General features: G+C 38.9%; 1 protein-coding gene across 22 annotated transcripts; it reads left to right on the plus strand.

Moving 5' to 3' along the window:
• The first annotated feature begins 420 nt into the window (after positions 1–420).
• znf740a (zinc finger protein 740a) lies at positions 421–22,019 on the plus strand. 22 transcript variants are annotated; one of them, XM_088338618.1, is made up of 20 exons: positions 424–833; positions 2,176–2,344; positions 2,490–2,672; positions 3,463–3,579; positions 4,030–4,150; positions 4,329–4,412; positions 7,113–7,196; positions 7,593–7,676; positions 7,928–8,011; positions 8,887–8,970; positions 9,531–9,614; positions 10,468–10,551; positions 10,859–10,942; positions 11,965–12,048; positions 12,349–12,432; positions 15,437–15,520; positions 15,832–15,915; positions 17,278–17,361; positions 17,688–17,806; positions 18,848–22,019. In XM_088338618.1, the coding sequence occupies exons 2-20, from the start codon at positions 2,300–2,302 to the stop codon at positions 19,019–19,021; spliced, it is 1,851 nt and encodes a 616-aa protein (XP_088194744.1). In that variant the 5' UTR covers positions 424–833; positions 2,176–2,299; the 3' UTR covers positions 19,022–22,019. The 22 variants fall into 22 exon arrangements, with proteins under 22 accessions (XP_088194751.1, XP_088194745.1, XP_088194744.1 ...); XM_088338625.1 differs by lacking the exon at positions 4,329–4,412 and having other exon boundaries at positions 421–833; XM_088338619.1 differs by lacking the exon at positions 2,176–2,344 and having other exon boundaries at positions 422–833.
• Positions 22,020–23,712: the final 1,693 nt, after the last annotated feature.

The raw sequence follows: 23,712 nt of genomic DNA on the forward strand, positions 1-23,712 counted from the left end.
AGTTTTAGAACAGATGGTGTAATCATAGTCTGTCGTTTGCAATAGTATGTGGTCTGAGCAGCCCTTTAAGACTCCTTGTGATTAAGGGCAATACAAATGAACAAATGACCAGTAGTGACTACCATAGAGCAGCAGGTCAAAGAGGTGGTGGCCGGGTTCAGAGGAGTCCTTTATAATGTTTGAATGTATAAAGTGTTTGAAAAAAGTATTATTTCTGTTCATCTTTTTGGTTTTTAGTAGATTATAAAACACCAACAACGCATTAAAAACTCATTCAGTGTTTTGGGCCGCTAGTCTTTGTTTGGTGGCCATTTTTTCCCCAAACGTGTATTTACACACATGCGCAGACGTGTTGCACACTTGCCTGGAAAAAACGTCGATGCTGGGGTTTTAAAATTAACGAATAGACTCTGACAACTGTATGTAGAGATGAAAATCAACAAGAAGGGGCTAATTCATTGTTTTGTATGTCCGATGTTCTCATTATCGAGGTTGAGGGGGCTCGTGTTGTTATGCTGAGTGCTTCTCCCCTCCCCCTCCACCTCCTCCCCCATCTGCGTCTCTTCAGTCGCGCCTCTGTCCGCAGCAAAGCGCGCTAGCACAGCTCCCACTTAGGAAAAAAAAATCTACGCCATTATCCTGGAAACGTCGAGTCAACATAGCAATCTAATGCCAAAACGTTCTTTGAGTCGAAGAAGATGAGATCTTGGTTCGGGGAAGCTTCGCTGCTCCTGCGTGTGGGGGAGTGGGTCCGTCCACACATCCTGTGGCGTTTCCTGTGTTTGTAAACTAGTCGCTCTCGGAAAAATCCTGAGCCGATCCGACGCTGCAAGGTATAACGATCTTCCTTTTGTTGTCCATCCTTGCCTTTTGCATGCTTACGCGCTTAAAAAAATGCGACACTTGACCGAGACGCCCACGTAAGGGCGAGGGTGGGTTGGAGACATTTTACACGATGTTTTAGCCTCGACGTTAGCCACCGCTAGCTAACGGTAGCTTCTTCGTCGAGAGGGGGAGGCTTCCGCGACGGCCATTATGAACGTCGTTATCGCTCCATCTCGTCTCGAGCGACTCTGGCTTTGTCTTTTAAGAGTCGCTACGAGAGCCTTGTTATTATATCCCCCTTCCCCATTGGCTATTTTCGTATGAATTCTGTTATAAATGTACATAAAATCATAACATAATACATTAACATAGAAGTGGGCGAGGGCGCTACCGAGCGAGCTAATGGCTACTCGATCGCTTTACTTGCGTCAGGTTCAGTTGAAGCGCGAAGGCCAAGCGCAACAAAATGTCGGATAAATGCAACTTTTCTCCTTAACGAATGTGGTCATATTAATAACGCTTTCATAACCATTGTGTATTTTCTACATGCCTTTTTGGTCTGGCAATTTCGAGTTTTTGTTGTTGTTGCTCGGTAACAAGTGTTAACCATGTTAGCCAACTAGAGCTAATGTAGCATTGTAGCTTTCTCCCGTACTTCCGAATTTTAAGTTAAAAAACAATGCATTTTTAATATTCCATCTGTACCCGAATTTCAACGAATAAAGTGCAAAATTATGAGTGGATTTTAAAATATATACTAGTAATTACAAGATATCGTATTACTTTCAATCGACCTGTAATTTTTAGCTTGTTGCTAAAAGTCGATATAATTTCGGTATGTTATTAAAGTACTTTTATGTTTGCGGCTTTTATGTACTCTATTTGGGTAGTTTCTCAACTAAACATTAATAAGCGCACAATATACTCAAAATAACAAAACCACTACTGTGGGGTTCTAATGAAGTTTTCCATCTAAATTCATACGTCAATCACTTTTCAACATGCTATATATGTTGTCATTTGAAGCAATATTTTTTTGTATTGTTTATCATTTAGTACTATCAAATTGGACACCAATACGAATTGTAAAGTCTGATTGTTTCTATGGATGTTACACTTCATTTACTTTGCCGGTAAATCATTGAAGCAAAAAAAAAAATGACCATTGTACTGTGATATGACTGGATAAACCTCCGTAGGATCAAATATTGATCCGTGCATGCTCAACTTCCAGTTGTCCAAACATTGATATAAAAAACACAGATACCAACCACATTAAGCTAAAAAGAGCAAAAAAAGTGATGTTGTAATTCCATGTGTTGTCTATCTCATCCACATCCTCTTCTTCAGTTTGAATGCTAGATGAGTGAGGTGGGTGTGGCTCCCCACCAGCCTGACCATCCTGACTGACGGCTCTCTGGATGACCTTGTCCCCACCCCTGTCCCTGCGCTCACACACACCGTAACCACAGCAATGTCACACCTGCCCAGCAGCTCAGTCCGCGACCATATGAAATGGGTTTGTGTTTTATAACACCAAAGTGGTTGCAAGTCACGTCTTATGAACAGTCTTGTGTCACTCAGGATGTTGTCATTGATCATTTCAGTGCATTGGATGCATATTATCTATGTGTTAATCCCAACTATTATCTTTTGTATCCCAGGCCGGTCTGCTCGGCTGTGAAGCAGTTCTCTCCAGTATGGCCCTGATGCAAGCCAGCACCATGGCAGCTCCACCCAAAAAGATGATGGCTCCAATTGGACATGCACCGCCTCAGAGGGATGGACCTGACCGCGCTCCCCAGGGTCACATGATCCTCCCATCTGGCATGAGCTGTCCACCCTTGGTTAGGATTCACTGTTAAATTTGGGCGGGAAAACTACACTTTGTGAAGGCCAAATTTGTAATACAGTGGTACCTCTTTATACGAGCTTAATTCATTCCGAGATCTCGCTTAAATTGCTCATGTTTTGAACAAACTTCCTGATATTCAATAATTAAAAACTAATTGGTCATGCTCCCGTCCTCAGAAAAGCATGTAAGTGAAACCTAAATAGCTATAAAACGCACCTTTCTGATTACTGGAACACATTTTAAAAGTAATTAAACATAAAAAATGCATTAATAAGATATTAACCAAATAAACAGAATTTTTTAATGAGCACCTATGGCTGAGCCGCCATAACAAATGTCTCAGCGTGGAAGGGGGGGTGTAAGGCGGGGGAGACAAAGATTGCAAACATGTCAACTTGTACGTTTTCCTAACTTTTAACAAACTTACAAACAACGTTACAGCAACATTTTATTTTTCTTTTGTCTATGGTAGATGCAATGCGCAAGCTGGACAAAGTGATGCTGTCAGTGAGTAGTCGAGTGTTAAGCGGTATCAACTGGTAGCTTCTGGTACTGCTTGTTAACTGGGTTTTGCTATGTATAGTGAGCCAGATTTTTGTAGAAAATAAAACTTGTATGCCAAAATTATCTTGTCTAGAGGAGCTCGTATAAAGAGGTACCATTGTATTGCTTTAAATTGTTGAATTTTCTCAATGTGAGAAAAGAGTTTTGTATTTTCACTACATTTTTAGTCTCGTTAAAACTCCAAAGGTTCTTTAATAATTTTCTGCTCTTTATTTTAGCTGATCCGTAAGGAAGGTGAATTCCAAGCTCCGCGCCTGCTGGATGAGAAGGACATGAGGACCAATGAGGACCTGCAGCAGAAAAAAAAGAACAGGAAATCAGCGGCGCCCTGTAAAGTGAGAGAACAAGAGGGAAGGGGAGGGAAGGTCAGTGGCTGTGATTGCAAAATAGGAACGGTCTTGGTGCACTCCCCCTCTTGGGGCTCTCCCTAGTCTGCACATTTGTTTGTGCGGCTGGGGGGAGGAGCAGTGAAGATGTGGTGGGGGTGGAGGATTTGGAGAGGAACATGGGGGGAGGGGAGCAGGGCAGAGCGGTGCACAATAACAGCAGTTGTGTGCACAACAGGGGGAGCGGCACTACAGCCTTTTGGAAGGGATTGTAAGTTCTTTTTCTATCTTTACAAAATCAAAAAACTACCCAAAGTCCCATTGATTGCGGAATGTTTTTATGTAAATCGTATAACCTTTCGTTAACAAGATGGTGAGGAGAAGGCATGAAAGCGTCTTGGTTTTCGACTGTTGCACATGAAGTTTAGCTAAACATCTACTCATTCCTCTCTTTCTCAGGGCACAGGTGGAGATGAAAACGGTCCAGCTTCCAAAGTGCAGAAAAACTTTATCTGTGACCACTGTTACGGAGCATTCAGAAGTGGATACCACCTGAAGAGACACATCCTCATTCACACAGGTGTGGTCCATGCTTTCCACCACAGTGCCTTGCATATAATAAATTTAAACTGGTTTGTAATTGGCGCTGTGCAGAAAATGTAAGGTTTAAAATGGCTTCTTTGGTATAGTAGTTTTTTGCCTCAGAGTTTTAGTGTTTTCTGTGGGGCTTGAACTAAAACTGGTGCTCTTCGGTTTAGGGGAGAAGCCGTATGCTTGTGCTGTATGTGACATGAGGTTTATTCAGCGTTACCACCTGGAGAGACACAGCCTCATTCACACGGGTATGCGTCTTTTAAAACGTACCCATACTGCATATACCCTTCAGACTGTCTCAATAGACACTTGAAATAATGGACGGATGTTCAGGGTTCATTTTGTCTGTGGACAGTAATTTCCAACAAAGCCACCACGCAAAAAACAGCTCAGCCCCCAAGCATATGAACACATTGTTTTTTTGTTTGTTTTCTCAACATCAACTAAACCTGCTCCAGACAGTTTGCCAGAATGTATGGTCCATCAGTTTCGAGGTCACTATTAAAAAAATACTTGCTTCGTGCAGATAAGCGCCTTAATGAATGGTTCATTTAGTTTTCTGTAGGAAGACTAAATATACAGTACACTTCAAACCCTCATCCAGGGCTTTTTAAACTTGTTTTTTCTAATGACATCAGTGTTCTTTAAGAACAAGATGGGTTCATTTTTTTTTTTTTACTGCTTGTCCAAGAAATATTGAGTAGCCATTATCCAAAAACACAACTGTCTTTGTACAATAATGCTTGAATATAGCAAGTTCTCAGTTATTCATTGAAAGTTGTTGTTTTTTTAAGATGGTATAGTGATTTATCGCAAAAAAATAAGCGTTTCAGTCTTTTTTGTCTTTAATAGACATATCTTTGTAGAAGGCAGGAAATGGAAGAGGAATGACATTCAGAAAAGGATCCTTCGCCCTGGAATTAAACAAAGGCCACCTTTGCAGAAACCATGAGTTATACACCAGGAGTCTGAATCACAGCCATGTTTTGTATTTTACATGAAATAAAGTAAATTATTTTTAACGTCTAACTCCATAAACAGTACAGATGTTCTTTCTGAATTTGTCAACCTAATGGAACATTTGTTGACCTGGAGAGGGCTGGGTGGCACCAGGCTTTATTTGCCCAAGACACACCATGGGAAATGGTGCCCTACCACCCTAATGGTTAATAAATACAAACAAAACAATTTGACATAATTGTGTTGTGCAAAATAAGAAGCCAGCCAACAAAGTTTATTAACAGCTAACACAATAGTCTCCGCACAACACTCGTTTAATTTTGCGTTGTTTGCGTTTTGAAACACCCGAGTGCGTTGAATCTAATCACTCAATTATGTTAATCAAATACTTAAAGATTTTATGATTGCAAACTGTATGAGCAAGATTTTTTGATAGTGGACTTAACAATTGACACTTTTTAAATAATAAAAAATATATTTACTGCATGGACATCAAAGGACTGCTTGTGTTTAATTCAAGACATCTATCAATTGAAGGTATTTCCTTTATCTAATTCAAGCGTATTTGAGATATAGGGCAGATTCTTCTGGCCTTACCATCACACCACAGTCATCTTGGCATCTTAGTCAAATGATTTGATAAGAACCTTGTGATAGTTATAATGATAGAATTGTATCTGAACTTCAACATCTGTTGTTTTTAAATAGGGTTCCCGCAGATCCCTTAAGTCTTAAAAAGGATTTTAATAATTCTTCTTAAAAATAAGGCCTTAATTGCCATTAAAATGTCTTAAGTCCATTTTTTTTAGAAGTTTTAAAAACGTGAACATGTCTTAAGTCCATTTTTTTTAGAAGTTTTAAAAACGTGAACATATTTATAGGATTTATATTTGTTTGATTTAAAAAGATGCTTTTGTGGCAACATTACATGGCCACAATAATGGAACTGTAGTAATGTGGTTTCAGTGGTGTCTTAGAGCAGACGCATGTCTTTTGTCTACCCACAATACACTTAGCAACTTTGGAGACGTTTACTTTGGGCCATGGGAAAGTGTTAATTAAACGAGATATGGCCGTCTGATAAACATTTTTCGCCATGGCTGAAAGCTGTGCCAGATATTATGTACTACCTACGATGTATAATGTGCAAGAAATTTTTTTTGGTTTTGTGTTATTTCAATTGCGCTTTTTTATCAACTTGGTCTCCTATTTGATTTTAAAGGCCATTGAAAAGTTTCAAAAAAAATCTTGAATTTAACTTGCCTTAAGCTGTAGGAACTCTGTTAAAGATGACAAAAATTACTGTACTTCTGGTTTGATTGTGATTTTTCAATGGCTTGTAAGTTCTGAGAAATTGTTGTAGTAAATTTTCTTTGAATATTTGTTAAAGGTGAACACATAGCTAATGGTTTTTAGTGTTTTGCATCCTTCAGCCTAGTGGATTTTGACTGTTACCAATTTGTCCTTTGATGTCCACCCGCATTTTTACGCTCATTAGCTCCAGCTCATGTGGTTGAGCTGCAATTATCTGTGGCGTTTTGACATAAGGCTTTCAGCAAATTTTAAATCACGCAAATTTAGAACTGGAATTGAATGGGAAAGCTTTTGTATATTTGAGGCAGGTTTTAGGCGTGCTTTAAAAAAAGAAAATCACATAATGACCCCAAACAACACAACCCCCCCTGCCCGAGTGTTAAAAGCTCATTCATCATAATAACCCGTATTGCAAAGTGTCTGCTTCCGCTGGCCAGTGTGGTATTGCTGTCTCCTGCGTTCCTTTGCTGTCTTGCTGCTGCTGCTGCTGCTGCTGCTTTGTGTGTCTCGTTCACGCATGCTTGGCTCACATCCTGTGGCTGTTTTTGTGTCGTAATCCCATACAACAAGTGCTTTCAAATAACCAAAGACTAAATTGGACCCAAAAATCTTTAAATGACTGTCCCTTTATGCCAAAGTGACGTCGTAGCTAATGTGTTACTTTGTGTATGTAGGGGTGAAGCCGTACGCTTGCTCCATGTGTGACATGAGGTTCTTCCAACGTTATCATCTGGCAAGACACACTCTCACTCATACTGGTATGCGTCTACTCACACTAGATTGTCCGGTAGATGTTGGCTTTGGCTTAATAATCAAACAGTATCCTGTCTGAATAGAGGTTTTTGTTAAGATGTTGGGAAGAATAATGTATCCAGACATGTTCCGATATCCAGATAAAATAATTGTAGCCTCATGTGCACTGATTAATATATGAAACGTCAACTCTTCCCCCCTGAATGCTCTACTTCGTTGTTAAATAAACAATTGGGAACACATTTTAACAAGGCTGTCTTAATATGGGAATATTATTAGGCATAAATAAATCCAAGTTGGTGGAGGACTGCATGGATGTATGAGAGCTACATGTGAGGGAACAGTTGGTGCTTCAGAGTTGTTGTGTCCATAGCTTCTACTGACATACTTTTTGTGTGTAGGGGTGAAGCCATACGCTTGCTCCATTTGTGACATGAGATTTTTTCAACGCTACCACTTGGCAAGACACAGTCTCATTCACACTGGTATGAGATTGCTCTTCCTTGATCCGTTTTAACTTTGCCATTGGCAGAGGTGTCATTAATTCTCATGTTTTCTACCGAATGGCAAGATGTTGAACTCCTACATGTAGAAGAGTATTTAACTTTAGCCCTTGTTCCTATGGTGTTCTATATTTGTGCCTTTGGCATGTCTGGATACATAATAATCGGGTGTGTCCCGTTGAGATCATAGTGTTTTGTTTTTCTTTTACAAAACATGTTTGTTCTGTGTACAGGGGTGAAGCCATATGCTTGCACCATGTGTGACATGAGATTTTTCCAGAGATACCACCTGGCGAGACACACTCTCACACATACGGGTATGAGTTTATTCTCAACCCCTTGCACCTTGCCTCACATTGGAGTGTTTTAGTGTATAGGCCTCACCCTACCTGTCGGATCATTGGGACACAAATGTCTTTCCACTGTACGATACCTACACAGATCGAATCACTATTGATTTATTTGTAATGATGGCTGGTTGGTTGATGTACCAAGCATGGCGTGACGAGACAGAATGGGCTGCAGATTTGTCATTTTGTTATATAACAATCATGATGCTAATGTAAATGTACATGCTAATTTTAGGAACGTGCTGTACTCCAGTGGCTGTTTTTTTCTCAGTGCTAGCGTCCTCTTGAATAGTCTCCATTATTTGTTAACATAAGTTATGTCTAGGAATGATGGCCACCCATTTCAGGATTGATTTAGAACTGGTAACTGCTAACCTGAATAATGAATCATTGCCACTATTTGTGGGCAATTTATAGGAATTTCCTCATTTGGCATATGTAGGTCCGACCAAAAATTTTATTTTTAGAAGGTGGAATGTTTTGTGATTAAAACTTCTAGTAAAATGAGGAACTTTGTTTACTGTAAGACTGGAAACATGAAGCATCAAACATCCTTTGGTATGACTGAGGCCTTATTTTTTAATGTCCTTATATATCTGATCAAAACTGAGGGGAGCTGTGTAGGTGCTGCCCAGTGGAAAAGTAGCTCAAGACAAAAAGGGCCCTTTGATTTTGAACAGTTCTTTGAGGACCTTTTGCATGATTGTTTGACTATGGTCCCCTTAAGCTCAGATAGTATTATTAAAATGTAATCGTCACAAAATGATCTAATTATGTAAAATTCATTAATATCCGTACATGGCAGGAGCACTTTAATAAAGTTTGGTACTGTATGCATTCAGGGGTGAAGCCGTACGCTTGCACCATGTGTGACATGAGGTTCTTCCAACGTTACCATTTGGCAAGACACAGTCTCACTCATACTGGTATGCTGCTTTTTGTACCCCTTTTTATCCCTCTTTAAATGATACGAGCCACAGACTGATAGTAACCTATTCTTAGCCGTTTTATACAAATACATTATGCAATTAGTGGCAAAAGACCACAAAAAAAGTAGGCTTTGTTGGAAATCTGTCCACTGGAAAAAATGCCCCCGGTGATTGAGTTTTTAATGTCACCATAGCATGTGTTCTCCCAGAGTACTTTATGGCTTCACCATTAGTGGGCACATTACACAAATAAGATTTTTTGGCAGACATCAGTAGTCTGACTCCCAACTACCAGCAGAATCTTGGCCTCTTGGCTATTTAAATTACAACAGTGCATTGAGACTGAACATTATTAAAGTAGCTCCTTTATAGCTCTCCTTTGTAAACATTCAATGTAGTTTGTGATGTCTGCCAGTTCTTTCTGGCGTAATGTCTCATCTGCAATCAATTTGATAGCATGCCGTTAACAATTCACCCAATAGCATGTCTTTGCATCTTTTATATGATGCATGAACTTTATTTAGAACTGTGTTATGACTTTTTTTTGTTCCATTCAGGAGTGAAGCCATATGCTTGTACCATGTGTGACATGAGGTTTATTCAACGTTACCAACTGGAAAGACACAGTCTCACTCACACAGGTACGTCTTTTTTTTCCGCATTCATTCGAATGTGATGACGGTGAGATGACTGATATAAATTTGTTTACACACCACATTCATTTTCAAATAACTACTATGGTGTTAACATCAGTCATTTACATCAGCATCTTACTTGACATTTTAATAGGTGTGAAGGTTTATACAAATGATTTTGATGAATCCAGGCCCAAAAACGAATTATGTCCCTCCAAAAGCGTTCCCTTCACGTCAGTTTTTTTCTGTTGCTTATTCGATAAACTACATTGTTTTTTTTCAATTTTTTTATTTGACATTATTTTCCCAGAAGCAGAGCCTTTCAACACCTTATATTTATGGTATTTTGTCATCGAAATATTATCAGAGAATGCATCATTCCACATACATCCGTTTAAAAAAAATCTAGACACTAATGTCCGATTTTGCACTGCAGATGTTTGCCAACTGCCTAAAATTGTCTAACCCGCGATCAGCGTTAAAAAAAAAACTTTAGAAAATTAGGAAATCTCATTGGCTATTGTGCTTTGGTGAGATGTGTCCATTTAGGACCTAAATTGTTCCCATGGATATTTACTTTTTTCAGGTTTGTAGATTTGGTCCCCTTTTCTTTCTGGATCTGTATTGGCATTCACTATTTAGAAATGTGAACATTGACTGCAGATCTTGCAATCCTACACAAAGTCATGTTCAATTGGAACGGCAGATGTACTTCCTCACCTGGTGGAATCTGCAGCAAACCATCGCTGATGAGTGCAACCAAACTTTACTAAACAATTAGTAAAGTTTAGCGACGATCATTTTTGGCAGTTGAAAAAGAATTGAATTGCCCGCTAAAGCTGGTACTTTGTGTGCGTAGGGGTGAAGCCGTACGCTTGCACCATGTGTGACAAGAGGTTTTTTCAGCGCTACCACCTGGCGAGACACAGCCTCACTCATATGGGTATGCGCCTGCCAATCTTAAGACTGTCACACCATTGGGCCTCTGCAATATTCCTTAATTGTTTGTGCTCTGACGCAGTGTTTTTGGGGCAGATAATGTGTTATAACACCAGACATTTTTGCCTCGAGTAATGTTATAGGATCAGAAAGTATTATAATATTCTACCACCGCCTATTTCGCTTTTTCACAAATTCTGGGGTATGACATTGGTTATTAACCACAGACATCAATTTAGCCCGAATGGGCCGGGTTTTTTTTTCTTTGGGGGCGGAGACGCAAATTAATGCTGTTGATGCTCTGCATTCAGGTGTGAAACCTTATGCTTGCACCATGTGTGACATGAAGTTTTGTCAGCGTTACCACCTGGCGAGACACAGCCTCACGCATACGGGTATGGGTCCGTACACCATGCCCAGTACATTCTGAGTGCACCTTTTCCATTTGTCACTTCAGAAAGTCCCTCATGTGTAACTTTTATTTGACGCAGAGTATTTGAGGATTTTTCTTTGCCCTCGCTTGTTTTTTGTCATAGAGTATAATTATTCCATTGTTGTGATTACATTACTTTTAATTATAAAATGTATAATTGTAACTAGATAACAATTAGCTGCTATGTCATGCGTACTAGATTGATAAATGGGTGCTCATAAAACAGACATTGATACCTTGCGTAACTTGTATTTGTGTTTGAGACATAAGCTAGATCACTATTCTTTCACTATTATCACTATTATTTTCCTTGCTGGCTGCCTTAATTGGAATTGAATAGGTGCTGTATTTCTATGATCTAGAATGTTTGAAAGAAAGCATGGGCCAAGAAGGTTTTTTTTCTTCAGCGACAAAGGAAGAGGCCTTGTAGTTTAGATGTTCCAAAGGGTTCCATAACCCCTAAACAAGCTTTTACAGAGGAGATAATTGGAGAGAAGAGACACAGCTTTGCTCTCATGGTATGGATTTCCTACCCCTCACAAATAGAACCAACCAGTATTAATGCCAAAAGACAACATTAGTAGCCCATTTGTACTCTACAGAGATCACCAATGATGGAACACTGCAACCTTGACAGTAATTATTACAGAATAAAAATTTCAATCACATGGCTTTATAATTGATCTGCACCTATTAATGTATATTTATTTAAAAATCAACATTTTTTTATTATGAAATATTTTTTTATTGCGTTGATGACATTAAGCTTGCTTTAGATTCCTTGTTATTTAAAGAAGCATTTTTGAATTACTCTTTAAAATCTAAAACTACTTGGGCAGTCAAATTAGCTGACAAGTAAACCGATATATATTTTTCCATATGCGTTAATTCGGAAATGTGTGGTTAATAACCAATTACTTGTGTTTACATAGTCAAAACAGCAAAGTGAAGCAAAGTATTACAATGTTGCTACTTTGCATTCAGGTGTGAAACCTTATGCTTGCACCATATGCGACAAGAGGTTTTTTCAGCGCTACCACCTGGCGAGACACAGCCTCACTCATATGGGTATGCGCCCACCTTGCCCATGACACTTAAATGTCACAGTGGACATAACATGACAACAAACAGCATATGTGATGGATGTTCAAATTCAATATCTGTAAATGCACGTGTGACATACAGCTGTGGGTTATTACTTTACATGTTTTAAATTTAGAAAAACAGACAAAACATTGCTACAATTACTTAAAATGTTGGTTTACAACCCATCAATTCTAAAAAAAAAACCGCACATTGCATCACTGTTGGATTGTGAACACCAAAACCCCAAGAGTGAAAGTAATACCTGTAATACTCTGCGTTTAGGTGTGAAACCTTTCGCTTGCACCATGTGTGACATGAGGTTTGTTCAGCGCTACCACCTGTCCAGACACAGCCTCACTCATACTGGTATGCGTCTATGCACTTACTGCCCACCCAACCTTATCTAAAAGTTCAAAGTGCTTAAATGTATCAAAGGCGAGTGGAATCCATGCATCAGAGCTCATGACATATTTCTGCCAAAATCCTGATGGGGATGTGAACTTCCGGCCTAAGAGTCTTTTGTTGGAGTCAGTTAAAACTGTGTCCACTGTATTGTTAGATTGAAATATATGTTGCGGTTCTATAGCAGGGAACAAATGTATATTTTGCATCAGTACTGAAACAGCATCAGAATTATTTGCTTTTCAAAATTGTGGCAATAGGTTCTTCAATAGTCACTGCTGTATGCTGCTATTAACAGTCATCTCGGTTACACACAAATGTGATGTTTATTTTAAGCCTGGAATCCTGTGGCAATTTCTTTTCCCGTACAGGCTTTTAAGCTTAGAGCTGGCAGGGTTTTTCAAAATTTGAAATTATATTGATATGTAGTGGGGTAATTAAGTATTGAGTCACCCACCAATTGTGTAAGTTCTCCTACTTGAAAAGATGAGAGGGGCCTGTAATAGTCAACATGGGTAGACCTCTACCATGAGAAAGAGTGTTGGAGGAAAAAAAACTGAAAATCACATTGTGTATTTAAAAAAAAAATCTCCAAATTAGACTGGAAAATGAGTATCTGGTCACCTACAAACAAGTAAGATATTTGGCTGTCAAAAAGGTCTAACGTCTTCTAACGAGGTATGAATGAATGTACTGTATTATTGGCACCTGTTTTAGCCCATTATTAGAATAACATACACATGTTCAAAATCTCAGTCAGTCACACTCCGGACTCCACTATGGTCAAGACTGAAGTGCTGTCTAAGACATCAGAGACATAATTGTAGATCTGCACTGTGCTGGGAAGACTGAATCTGCAATGGGTAAAACACATAGTGTAAAGAAATCTACTGTGGGGGCAATTATTAGAAAATTGGGGCTCAATGCAAGATTTCACTTAGTGGCGTCAAAATCATAACAAGAACGATGAGCAAAAATCTCAGAACCACACGGGGGCCAAGTGAATGACCTTCAGAGAGCTGGGAGCACGGTAACAAAGGCTACTATTAGTAACACAAGGTGCTGCCAGGGTCTCTAATCCTGCACTGCCAGACGTATCCCTGTGCGATTTCTCTAGAGAACATTGGGATAATCCAGAAAAGGACTGGGATAATGTGTTAGGGTCAGATGAAACCAAAATGTAACTTTTTCGTGAAAAACACAGGTTCTTGTGTTTGGAGGAGAAAAAATATTGGATTTTGAAGATCACCATACTCGCAGTATGAGGATAGAAACATGCTTTTTGGCTGTTTTTCTGCAAAGAGGAGGACGAGTGGCTGGGTCTTAAGGCATTACAATGATCCCAAACTTGCACCCAGGGCAACAAAGACGTAGCTTTATAAGGAGCATTGCAGGGTCCAGGCGTGGCCTAACCAATCTTCAGATCTCGACCCCATAGAAACTCTGTCCCAGGGAACTAAAAGTCAGTCTTGCCCAACAACAGACCCTAAACATCACTGCTCTAGAGAAGATATGCCTGGAGGAAGGGGCCAAAATACCAGCCACAGTGTGTGAACAGCTTGTGAACGAGTTACAGGAAATGTTTGGACTCTGTTATGTACCCTTTGTTGGCTAAAACAAAGTTTTACGATTAAATTTTGGTATTGATCAAATAATTATTTTCCATCATGATTTGCTAATGAATTCCTTTAAATCGATGTGATTTTATGTTTTTTCCCCATATTCTGTATCTCATGGTTGAGGTCCACCCATGTTGACAATTACAGGCCTTTATTATTTTCAAGTGGAAAAATTTGTAGTGGTTGACTAAATACTTATTTGCCCCATTTGTGTAGTGCACCAGTGAAGTCCATAGCAGCTTTTTTGTATTAGGGCAGTATTTGTTTGTAATAATGGATCATATAAACAAATGAAATTTGTGAAATTTCCAGAAAGAAAAATATCCTTATTTTCTGAATTTAAGCTTGTTAACATTTAAAAGTTGAAAAAAAGAATTATTTTCTAAATACAAGAATGTTAAAAATTCAAAGGGGTTAGGAAAATGTACAATAACCTACTCATTGTTTTCAAATGATTGTAAATTAACTATTGATATTCTATAAGGTTTCAAAATAATTTTGTAAACTGCGATTCTCTTAAGTTATTAAAGAAAAGTCAAAAAGTCCTTTTAAACACCGCGTCAACAATTATATTAGCCATTAATATAACAATGCAGTCGATTTTCATGACTTGGCTTTTTTTGTCATTGCGATTAGGTATATTTTAAATCCTTTGATGGGATTACATCAGCAGCCTGAAATTAGCATCCTTACCAGTGATAAATACAGGAGTAATGTGTGAAAATGATTCTCTGAAAATGCCGCTACATTTACATTCGGAGGCAATCGTTGAGTAGAAAACAGGAGGATGCTAGCTAGCTATCAGTAGTTATTAGTGTTTTCACAATGCAACAGTTTCGTGTGTAACTACCACCTGCATAGACGCCAAATTCCAGAAAATCTGGGACGACAGTAAATGAGCCCCAACCCCTGGCGTTAGATTGCAACGCGGCGTGTATTTGGTAGTCTATGTGTGTTTTCTTGCTAAACAATCACCCTGGCGCGGTAATTATACGACATGTCTGCGTTTTGAGCTCATGCGTGCATGAGGTGACTCAAGTGCTCATGAATTCACAATTAGACCCGATCTATAGGAGATGTCTGCGACCGTCTGTCATGCCTATTTTTCCGCGCTGGGTATTTCGGAGGGGCATCTCTTTTACCGTGAAATACTTGCATGAAAAAATGAGAATAACGCCATATTGTTCATTGTGTCTCTGTTGTTGCAACGCTGCTAATTGCGAGGCTGAGTAGAATAAGCTTTTTGCATGAATTGGCGACTGTGTGGTTAATAACCAATTGCGTCAGGATGTGCTGACCACGAATGGAAATGGAGCGGAAGTCATGTAACATTGCTACTTTGCATTTAGGTGTGAAACCTTATGCTTGCACCATGTGTGACAAGAGGTTTTTTCAGCGTTATCACCTGGCGAGACACAGCCTCACTCACATGGGTATGCCCCGCCCACCTAAACAATTTTTGTGACATATATGACCATGATTGAGCGCTTCTAGTTGAAATAAAGGAATTGGCAAAGGCGCTTTTAGGCCTTTCTTGCATTAACTGTGCAAAGCAAACCAAATGTGACATCATCAGCTCATGTTGTGTAAGCTGTGGATTTCAAAATTAATCAAAGTTTACTTGTTGAATTGGCCGGAGTTCTGAACAGCGGTTAACAACCCATCAATGACAGTTTGAAGTAATCGACGGATGATAGAGCCCGATGCCAAGTCTTGAAAATTAATCTCAATGCTCTGCGTTTAGGTGTGAAACCTTTTGCTTGCACCATGTGCGACATGAGGTTTGTTCAGCGCTACCACCTGGCGAGACACAGCCTCACTCATACGGGTATGGGTCCATACACCTGCCCCTCATCTTTCCAGTCACTCAGTGTGTTTGACAGTTGATTCCGAGATCATAGCTTAGAAACTGAGCCATGAATATTGACACACATTTGGATAGAACATTCATAAGCTTTACCACATATAGTAGGCCTGACAAGGCAATGTTTCTTAATTGTTTTTATGCTTAATATCTGAACATACATTTGTAGACATCAGCTCTGATGTGGATTTATATCACCTTCCAGCTTTTTTTACCACTTTTGTAGATGTAGATAACCCAGTTGGACACATATAGTGTAGCTTATTAGCCTTTGTCTTTTATTTGTGTTTTTTAATATGTATATTACACACATGGTAATAAATACACCATATACTTTATGTACACCATAGATTACCTACCTTATCACGTAATCCCCAGTGTGTAATATTTAACTACTAGATGGCACTGTATTGTCTAATGCGAACGAAAATCAGTCCCACAAATCGTAGCAATCGGATGCCAGACAAACCTGGTGGCTACTTCTACGTAGGGACTTCACTACGTAAAATAAATACATTTCTCAACCTGTGTTTGGAAAATAACATTGGTATGATAGTGTATGTATTTTTGGCGAGTGTTCTAATCAATGTTTTTTTTTTTTTTTTTTTAACTTGATGAATATTTTTTGTACCACTAGGAGGCTAAATATTACACACTGTCCCTTTCTGTGAAAACTACGTAGTAAACACTTGCAATCGGAATAAACTCTCAGGCATTAATAGACATACACCTTTAACTTGTAATCAACAAAAACTGGATGTTAATGCGTAAGAATCTTTGATTGGAGTGTAACATTAAATACTCTATTATTATTTCTACTGTGAGTTCTTTATAATTCAACAGTACTTTGATGGTAACTATTCACCTACTTTGATTTTAATTCCAATTTTATATTAAACGTTGCAGGGAATCTCTTGAATTAAAAAAATGGTTATTGCCAAAATAGGACTGTCCTTATTGAATACATTATTGAATGTTTCTTTTTGTCACCGTTTGTTTCGGAGAAATCTTGGGGTTCTATCACCATACAGTAACGTATGATTATAGTTCAAGTATTCATAAATGCCTCCAAGCCCATTAAGACCCCATTCGTGTACAAATTGGCTTTCATTTATATCTTGGAATTAAGCGTACCATTTAGAACGTTTTACTGTTGATGCGAGGCTGTGCGTTTGACGTCTTCGCTGTTCAAGCGTATCCACATAGTTGCATGTGTGAACATTTCCGCATTGTGTGCGTGCGTGAGTGGGCGAGGCGATGTTGCACATTACTTGTTCTTGTGTGGTGTGTGGCGGGTAGGCCTAATACGCTGCTCTGTGTGTGTAGGGGTGAAGCCGTATGCTTGTTCCATGTGTGACATGAGGTTTATTCAGCGTAACCACCTGGAGAGACACAGCCTCACTCACACGGGTATGCGTTCCGTTGCCGCGCGCACAACCCTTCCCTCCCCTTCGCCGACGTGCCACACCGCAGCCTCCACTTTGATGGGATGTTGAACCAGCATCACACGGTCGCGGCCCAGATGTTGTCGCGCGCATCTGGGCCGTGATAACTCCACTCTGATCTACACATAATGAGTTGATGAGCAGGCATTTTTGACAGTCCAAACACTCATTTTTTAACTTTTTCCCCCTCTGCTATTGCTGTGATGATAGTTCTCAAAGACAGTTTGACACATTTGTGGTGCAAAACCCAAGAATTGACGCATTGACTCTTTTGTGTGTGCTTTTTGCTAGGGGAGAAGCCATTTGCGTGTGACATGTGCGATATGAGGTTTATCCAGCGCTACCACTTGGAAAGACACAAGCGTGTGCACAGTGGCGAGAAGCCTTACCAGTGTGAGCGCTGCCAGCAAGTGAGTTATATTACACAGTATTGCTGTATTATTTAGAGCCTACTAGTGGTTAAAACTTTTTGTAAAAAGCAAAAATACATTAACTATTATAGAAATGTGCTTTTTTTAAATACTTGTTGGATGGAAATATTTGCATTTATTTTAAATAGTATGCGCTTCACTTAGAGGGAGCTTGACATCATTGTCTGCCAACTTGCTAATACGGGTTTCCAAAAACCCTGCAGAAGGCTGGGCAAAAGAATGCAAGAAGAATGGTGCAGTTCGGTTACTTTGACTCATCGTAGTTTGTATTTTTCCTTGTGCTTTTTAGCTCTTCTTTTTGGGTGCACTACACCATAAAGACATTTAGTGATCAAATAATACACACTGTCCCTAAAAATGTTTTTCTTTCATGGCTTTGTTAGAATGGGTTCAATAATCAACAATAATTCAATTTAAGCTTTCAATGTTATACTTCGCAAAAAAATAAAATAACATTAGATTTTTTTTTTTACAATTTTAAAATAAGCATAATTTTTCTGATTTCAGTAAAAAAAGCAATCTTCTGCCATTCATCATTTACTTTTGTTGCGTATTTACTCAAAAACAAGTCAAAATATAGCAAAATAGATCTCTTACTTTACTTAAATGATCTTTAAATTCAAAATGCATTAAAATAAGAGAACTTGGACTTGAAATAAGGAATGCAAAATTGTAGCTTTACCAGAAAATGTTTTTTAGTAAAAAAAAAAATACACTTGTTTGAAAACGTTTTCTTAAACAAGAATGATTACAGGAAATAATCAAAGTCTGCAATGTTTTTTCTATAACCAAACTATAAATCGGCAAACAAAATAATCCTATCTCGGACTTGTAGAATTGAAAGGCACAAAGCTGTCCTCTGTTTTTATGGGACAATGCATTAATCTGGCAGAAAAAAAGCTACTTTCCAAAAAGGTAAAAATTTACCAGATGTTATCTGGCATCTTTGGCACGTTTTCTTAAATATCAAGTCAATGAAAATCGCTTCTGAAACCAAATGCATTTGTTTCTTTTCCAAAGAACTTTTCCCGGACTGACCGTCTACTGCGGCACCGCCGGCTGTGCCAAGGCCGCGGCGTGGCCAAAGTGGAGACCCAACCGTGTTGCGAACCGCGCCAATACGCCCAAGAGGCGCAACCTGCGCCACCAACCTGGAGCCCGATGCACCCGCCTACAGGTCGCCTGGCCGTCTGACATTCCACGTTACCCGCCACCAACATGGGACGGTCCCTCGGGCGCACCACTCGCTCCATGCCGAGTGGGGCGCCAGCGCAGACTGACCACTCTTGGATCCAAAATAATTGCGGAACATTTGTTTGTTTTGTCATTTTTCCTTTGCACCCCTTCACCACCGCCATCCTTTTTTTTTTTTTTTTTTTAATCGACGAGACTTTTCTGTGATAAAGGGTGTTCCTGTTTTGTACTTAACTCTGTTTTTGTTGACCCCGTTGCATCTACATTTGCTGGTACTCTGTAATGAGGGCAGTTTTTTTTAATGGGCATACAGGGACAACGTTGCGAAGAAAAGCATTTCATTGTGTCTCTTAAACTTCGTCACTTAGGTCCAGATACAGCACCCAGATATAGCAGGCCATGGCAGCTTTTGCATTTAGGTTGGTTCGCCATGGCAACGGTTGCCTGACCGGGACTCTTTTGTGAGGCCAACTGGTTGACCGGCGCTCCTTGCCTCTAACATTAGAGGTACACTGTCTGTAAATATTGCTACTACATTCACTGTCGGACTTATGTGGGCTTTTTTTTTCTTTTTGACCAAGAAATACCGTATTTTCCGCACTATAAGGCACCCTCGATTATAAGGCGCACCCCCACAAAGTCTATTGTCGTATATATTTCATAAGGCACATGAAATTGAGATGCAGTAAGAGCTACCATGTTTGGCTTTTCATACACTCACGGCAGATAGTAATGTAATGAAAGATCAGTTGTAAGCGACTCTGAACCAAATCACAAATCGTTGTTTGCAATGTGAAACTGATGAGAGTGCCTTCACTTTTCCACTAGACTCCACCAGTAGTACAGATGACATACAAAAGGGCATTAGCCCTTAACTCATTACACTATTTTTAGTCACGGTGACAGAAACCGATTTGCATTTTGTATTTGTTGTGCATTCTGACAGGTTAAACAGTCCACATCTTCACTTGTGCTTCAATAACATTTCTGTTTAATATGTATACTTACGTGAAAGAGTTTGTATTGTATTTTGTTGACTTTGTTTCTGTCTTGCAACGTTATTGACGCATAGGTTAAGAAGTGTGGAGAATGTTTAACCAATCATAATGCAGAACAAAATGCACTGTGCAAATTGGTGTTTCTGGCACCGTAAGTAAAAATTGTGTGATAATTAGCTGAGCTCTAATGCTTTTTTGTGTTATCCGTACCACTACTGGTACAGTGGAAAAGTATCTGCGCCGTCACTGCCATGACTTGGGTTCAAATCCCGTTGTATACATTGTCTTGTTATTTGGGCCAGCAGTGAGTATTAATTGATTCGACAATGTGGGAGCAAAGGGATATTTTCTTACTTCGTGGCAAAAAATTAGTGCATAGTTCCTTTTTAATTAAGGCAAATCTTCACCCTATTTAACCAATACTTAGGCACACATACGATATCAGTCACAGAGACAAGCAAACTGGATTAGGCACTGTAAAACCATGTGTGGTAACCCACATTTATAAATGCTGTATGCAATTTCAATCGTATTCACTGTATTATACGGTATATATCGCCCACTGGGTTATTAGTCACACTTCCGAATATCTGGCTATTTTGGGATTTATAGTCCGGAAAATACAGTACTTGGTCTTGGGAGCCAAGCAAGTCTTTCATGGAGTAGAGTGGGAGATCCTGTTCTAGCCACATGTTGAATGCCTCCTTCCTTGTCACATCTTTCACGTTGAGATTTCGCTCAATGTCAGAACCTTTTTGCTTTTCAACTTTTTTTTAGCCTTCCTCAACGTTTTATTATTGTGTATCAGATGTATTTACTAAGTCAAGGACGCTTTTACGTCAGCGTTTTTCTTGGAAACTGTGGATGGTTCCGAAACGTTGGTGAATCCAGTAAATGTCAGCGACTGGGTGGGAGAGCCGCATGATGAAGCCCGGTCTGGCGAATCCAACTAACAATTAACCATTGCCTTCTTTATGCAGATATGTGCTTGGTGTGTTTTAACAGGTGTTAAGTCATATCATTGGGTTTAGCCTTAACAAAGCTCGGATACACAGAATATTCATTGTAACGCTATGGACATTTGTGGCCTGAATTGCTCCATTGTGGCCGCTAAACTGCCTGTTGATCGCGTTCCCATGGTGACTTATCTCTCGAACGAGCTCTCTTGTACATAGGAAGGTCTCTCGGTTGACTGAATGTAAGATAGGTGTAATCCCAGGGTACGGTTAGTCCCAAAAAGAAAGCTTGTATCGTGATTAGTCCAAAACAATTTCACTTAGCCAACTCAAGATCAGCTCCAAGGAATGCATCCGCCGCTAGTGCACAGTGACACCTGTTAAAATGGCAATACAGTACTCGCCGGTTTTTCTTAGGACCCGAAAGTCTCAGTCGCTTGTTTTTAACATCGAGGTTTCAACTTTTCGGCCCAGTTTAGACACAGGTCCGAGTTTTATGTCAAGTACCCTTTGTATTCTAAAACTTGTAAACACTGGAGTGACTGACAGGGGGGAAAAGGCAAATGGTGATGGATATTATTTTGTTCCTTTCCTACTGTACTCTGTTTTAGACAAAGCCTCTTTCCTCAGAAGATAAACTGAAGGGTTTGGATCAGTACAGTTGACAGCCCACTGTGGTGGTTTGTTTTGTTTTTTTAAAAGAAAATTCCTTCTAATGCAAAATCCCTGGTATTGGTAGTAAATTATATTGATCATGGTATTTTAGGAGAGCGACGGCATAACGGTAGCTATCACAGATTAGGCTTTTTTTTTTTCAATTAGTCATGCATGCAGAGTTTTGGTCTTCAGTTTAAATAATAGAATCTTGATATTGATTATTTTGTGTAGAAAAAAAGAGTGCATTCAAGTAACTTTCTAAAACTTACTATAATTGTAAAATGGGTGAACTAATAATGTACCCTTGTGATCCAATTAGTTTCAACTGTATGGAAATCTGAGGAGAGGCTTCTTACTATTATGCTGAAATAAAACATTTGGTAAGGATTTGTTTTATTCAATTGCTTACTTTGGACATGATCTTTTGAAGTAATTAGTTTTTTTTGTGTTTTTAATGATCAGGAAGACCCTTTATTTTCAACATTTGATACTGATTATATTCTGGTAATGTTTCTATTTCTGACACAACCACATAGATTCATTCGGATTTAAAACTTGAAATCATTACTCTTGCTTAATTTATACAATTCTGTATTCCATTACTTACAAAGAATAGAATATATGTTGCAATCATACAAGAAAGATCAAATGTTAGTGCAAAAATAATTGTACAGTTCGGTCACATTGACTTAGTAGTTTGTATTCTTCCTTGTGCTTTTTAGCACTTATTGGTTGCACCACACCAAAGAGATATTTAGTGATCAAATAATACACACTGTCCATTAAGTCAAACTAATAAAACGTATAAACACAACATGATTTGCAAATGTTAGATTGTATGCTATTTGCAGGATACAATATTAAAAACCTTCCGGACGTCCTAATTGATTTTAACCAATTGCACTTTAACCTATTTGGAACGTAAGCAACATAACATTGCAACTTGACTACAGCGAACCCTCGTTTATCGCGGGGCATTGGTTCAAAAAATAACCTGTGATAGGTGGAATCTCGTGTCGAAAGTGGAGACTTATTTTTTTAGTTACATTTTGGATATTACACACTTCAATAATTTACAGTTTATTGACATGGGTTGAATTTGCATGCAAGTATGTGCGTAACATTAATTTGGTAAGCTGTAACTACTTACTACAAGCTATTTTGTTATTTTAATGTTTTTAGCTAAACTTCTGCACTGTGGACTATAGTAATATAATTAATATATTAAACATGTTTTAAAAAAAATAATTTTCAAAGTATTGAAATCATCTTACTTTGTATTAATTAAATAACATCAACATGGATTTGTATAGCACTTTCAGACTCATAGTAGCTCAAAGTGCTGTATAAAAAAAACTAATGTACAGTCAATCATTTCATTCATCGTGTATGTAATAAAACAAATACACACAAATATAAAAAGTATTAAAGTTCAAATAATCAAAATAAATACATAATTTAGTAGAGACACAAAAGTATTGTCATACCCATCTCTTAAGAGCTGAAGGACACTTAAACTGACCACGACGACAACCAGATGATAAAGGTGCTGTATCTCAGTCGGAACAATAGGCTTCTGCTATTGGTATCCATGGAAATTGGTACTTATCTGGATTATGCCACTCGTACCCAAAAGATCAGACTGGAGAAGGATGGGCGCCACCAGGTTGTAGTTGTCCAAGACTCACCACTCAAAGTGGTTCCCTGACGACACAGGTAGGGATCTACTGGGATTTGTGAACCGTGGTGCATGTAACTTACATTTCACAAGCTGTTTTACGTATGTGTACGTATTAAACCGTCACAATATTGATGCAGGGGAAAAGTGGAAAAACTGTTTAGCCAGTTAGACGGTAGAACAAAATGAAACGATGCAAATCGGTGATGTAGCGAAACTGGGGAAAAGTGAGCTGTGTTATATAGCGAAGGTTCACTGTATTCTATTAAAAAACCCAAAATGCAGTATTAGAAACTTTCCAAACTACATTAATCTGCACATTTTTAATATTTCACGGTTTCCATTTTTAACAGTCTCAAAAGGATGACGAATGTACCTTTAACCTACAATTTCATGTGGTGG

Source organism: Urocampus carinirostris, chromosome 6 (assembly GCF_059441175.1).
Source record: "Urocampus carinirostris isolate Australia breed hairy pipefish chromosome 6, RoL_Ucar_1.0, whole genome shotgun sequence".
Classification (NCBI taxonomy): Eukaryota; Metazoa; Chordata; class Actinopteri; order Syngnathiformes; family Syngnathidae; genus Urocampus; species Urocampus carinirostris.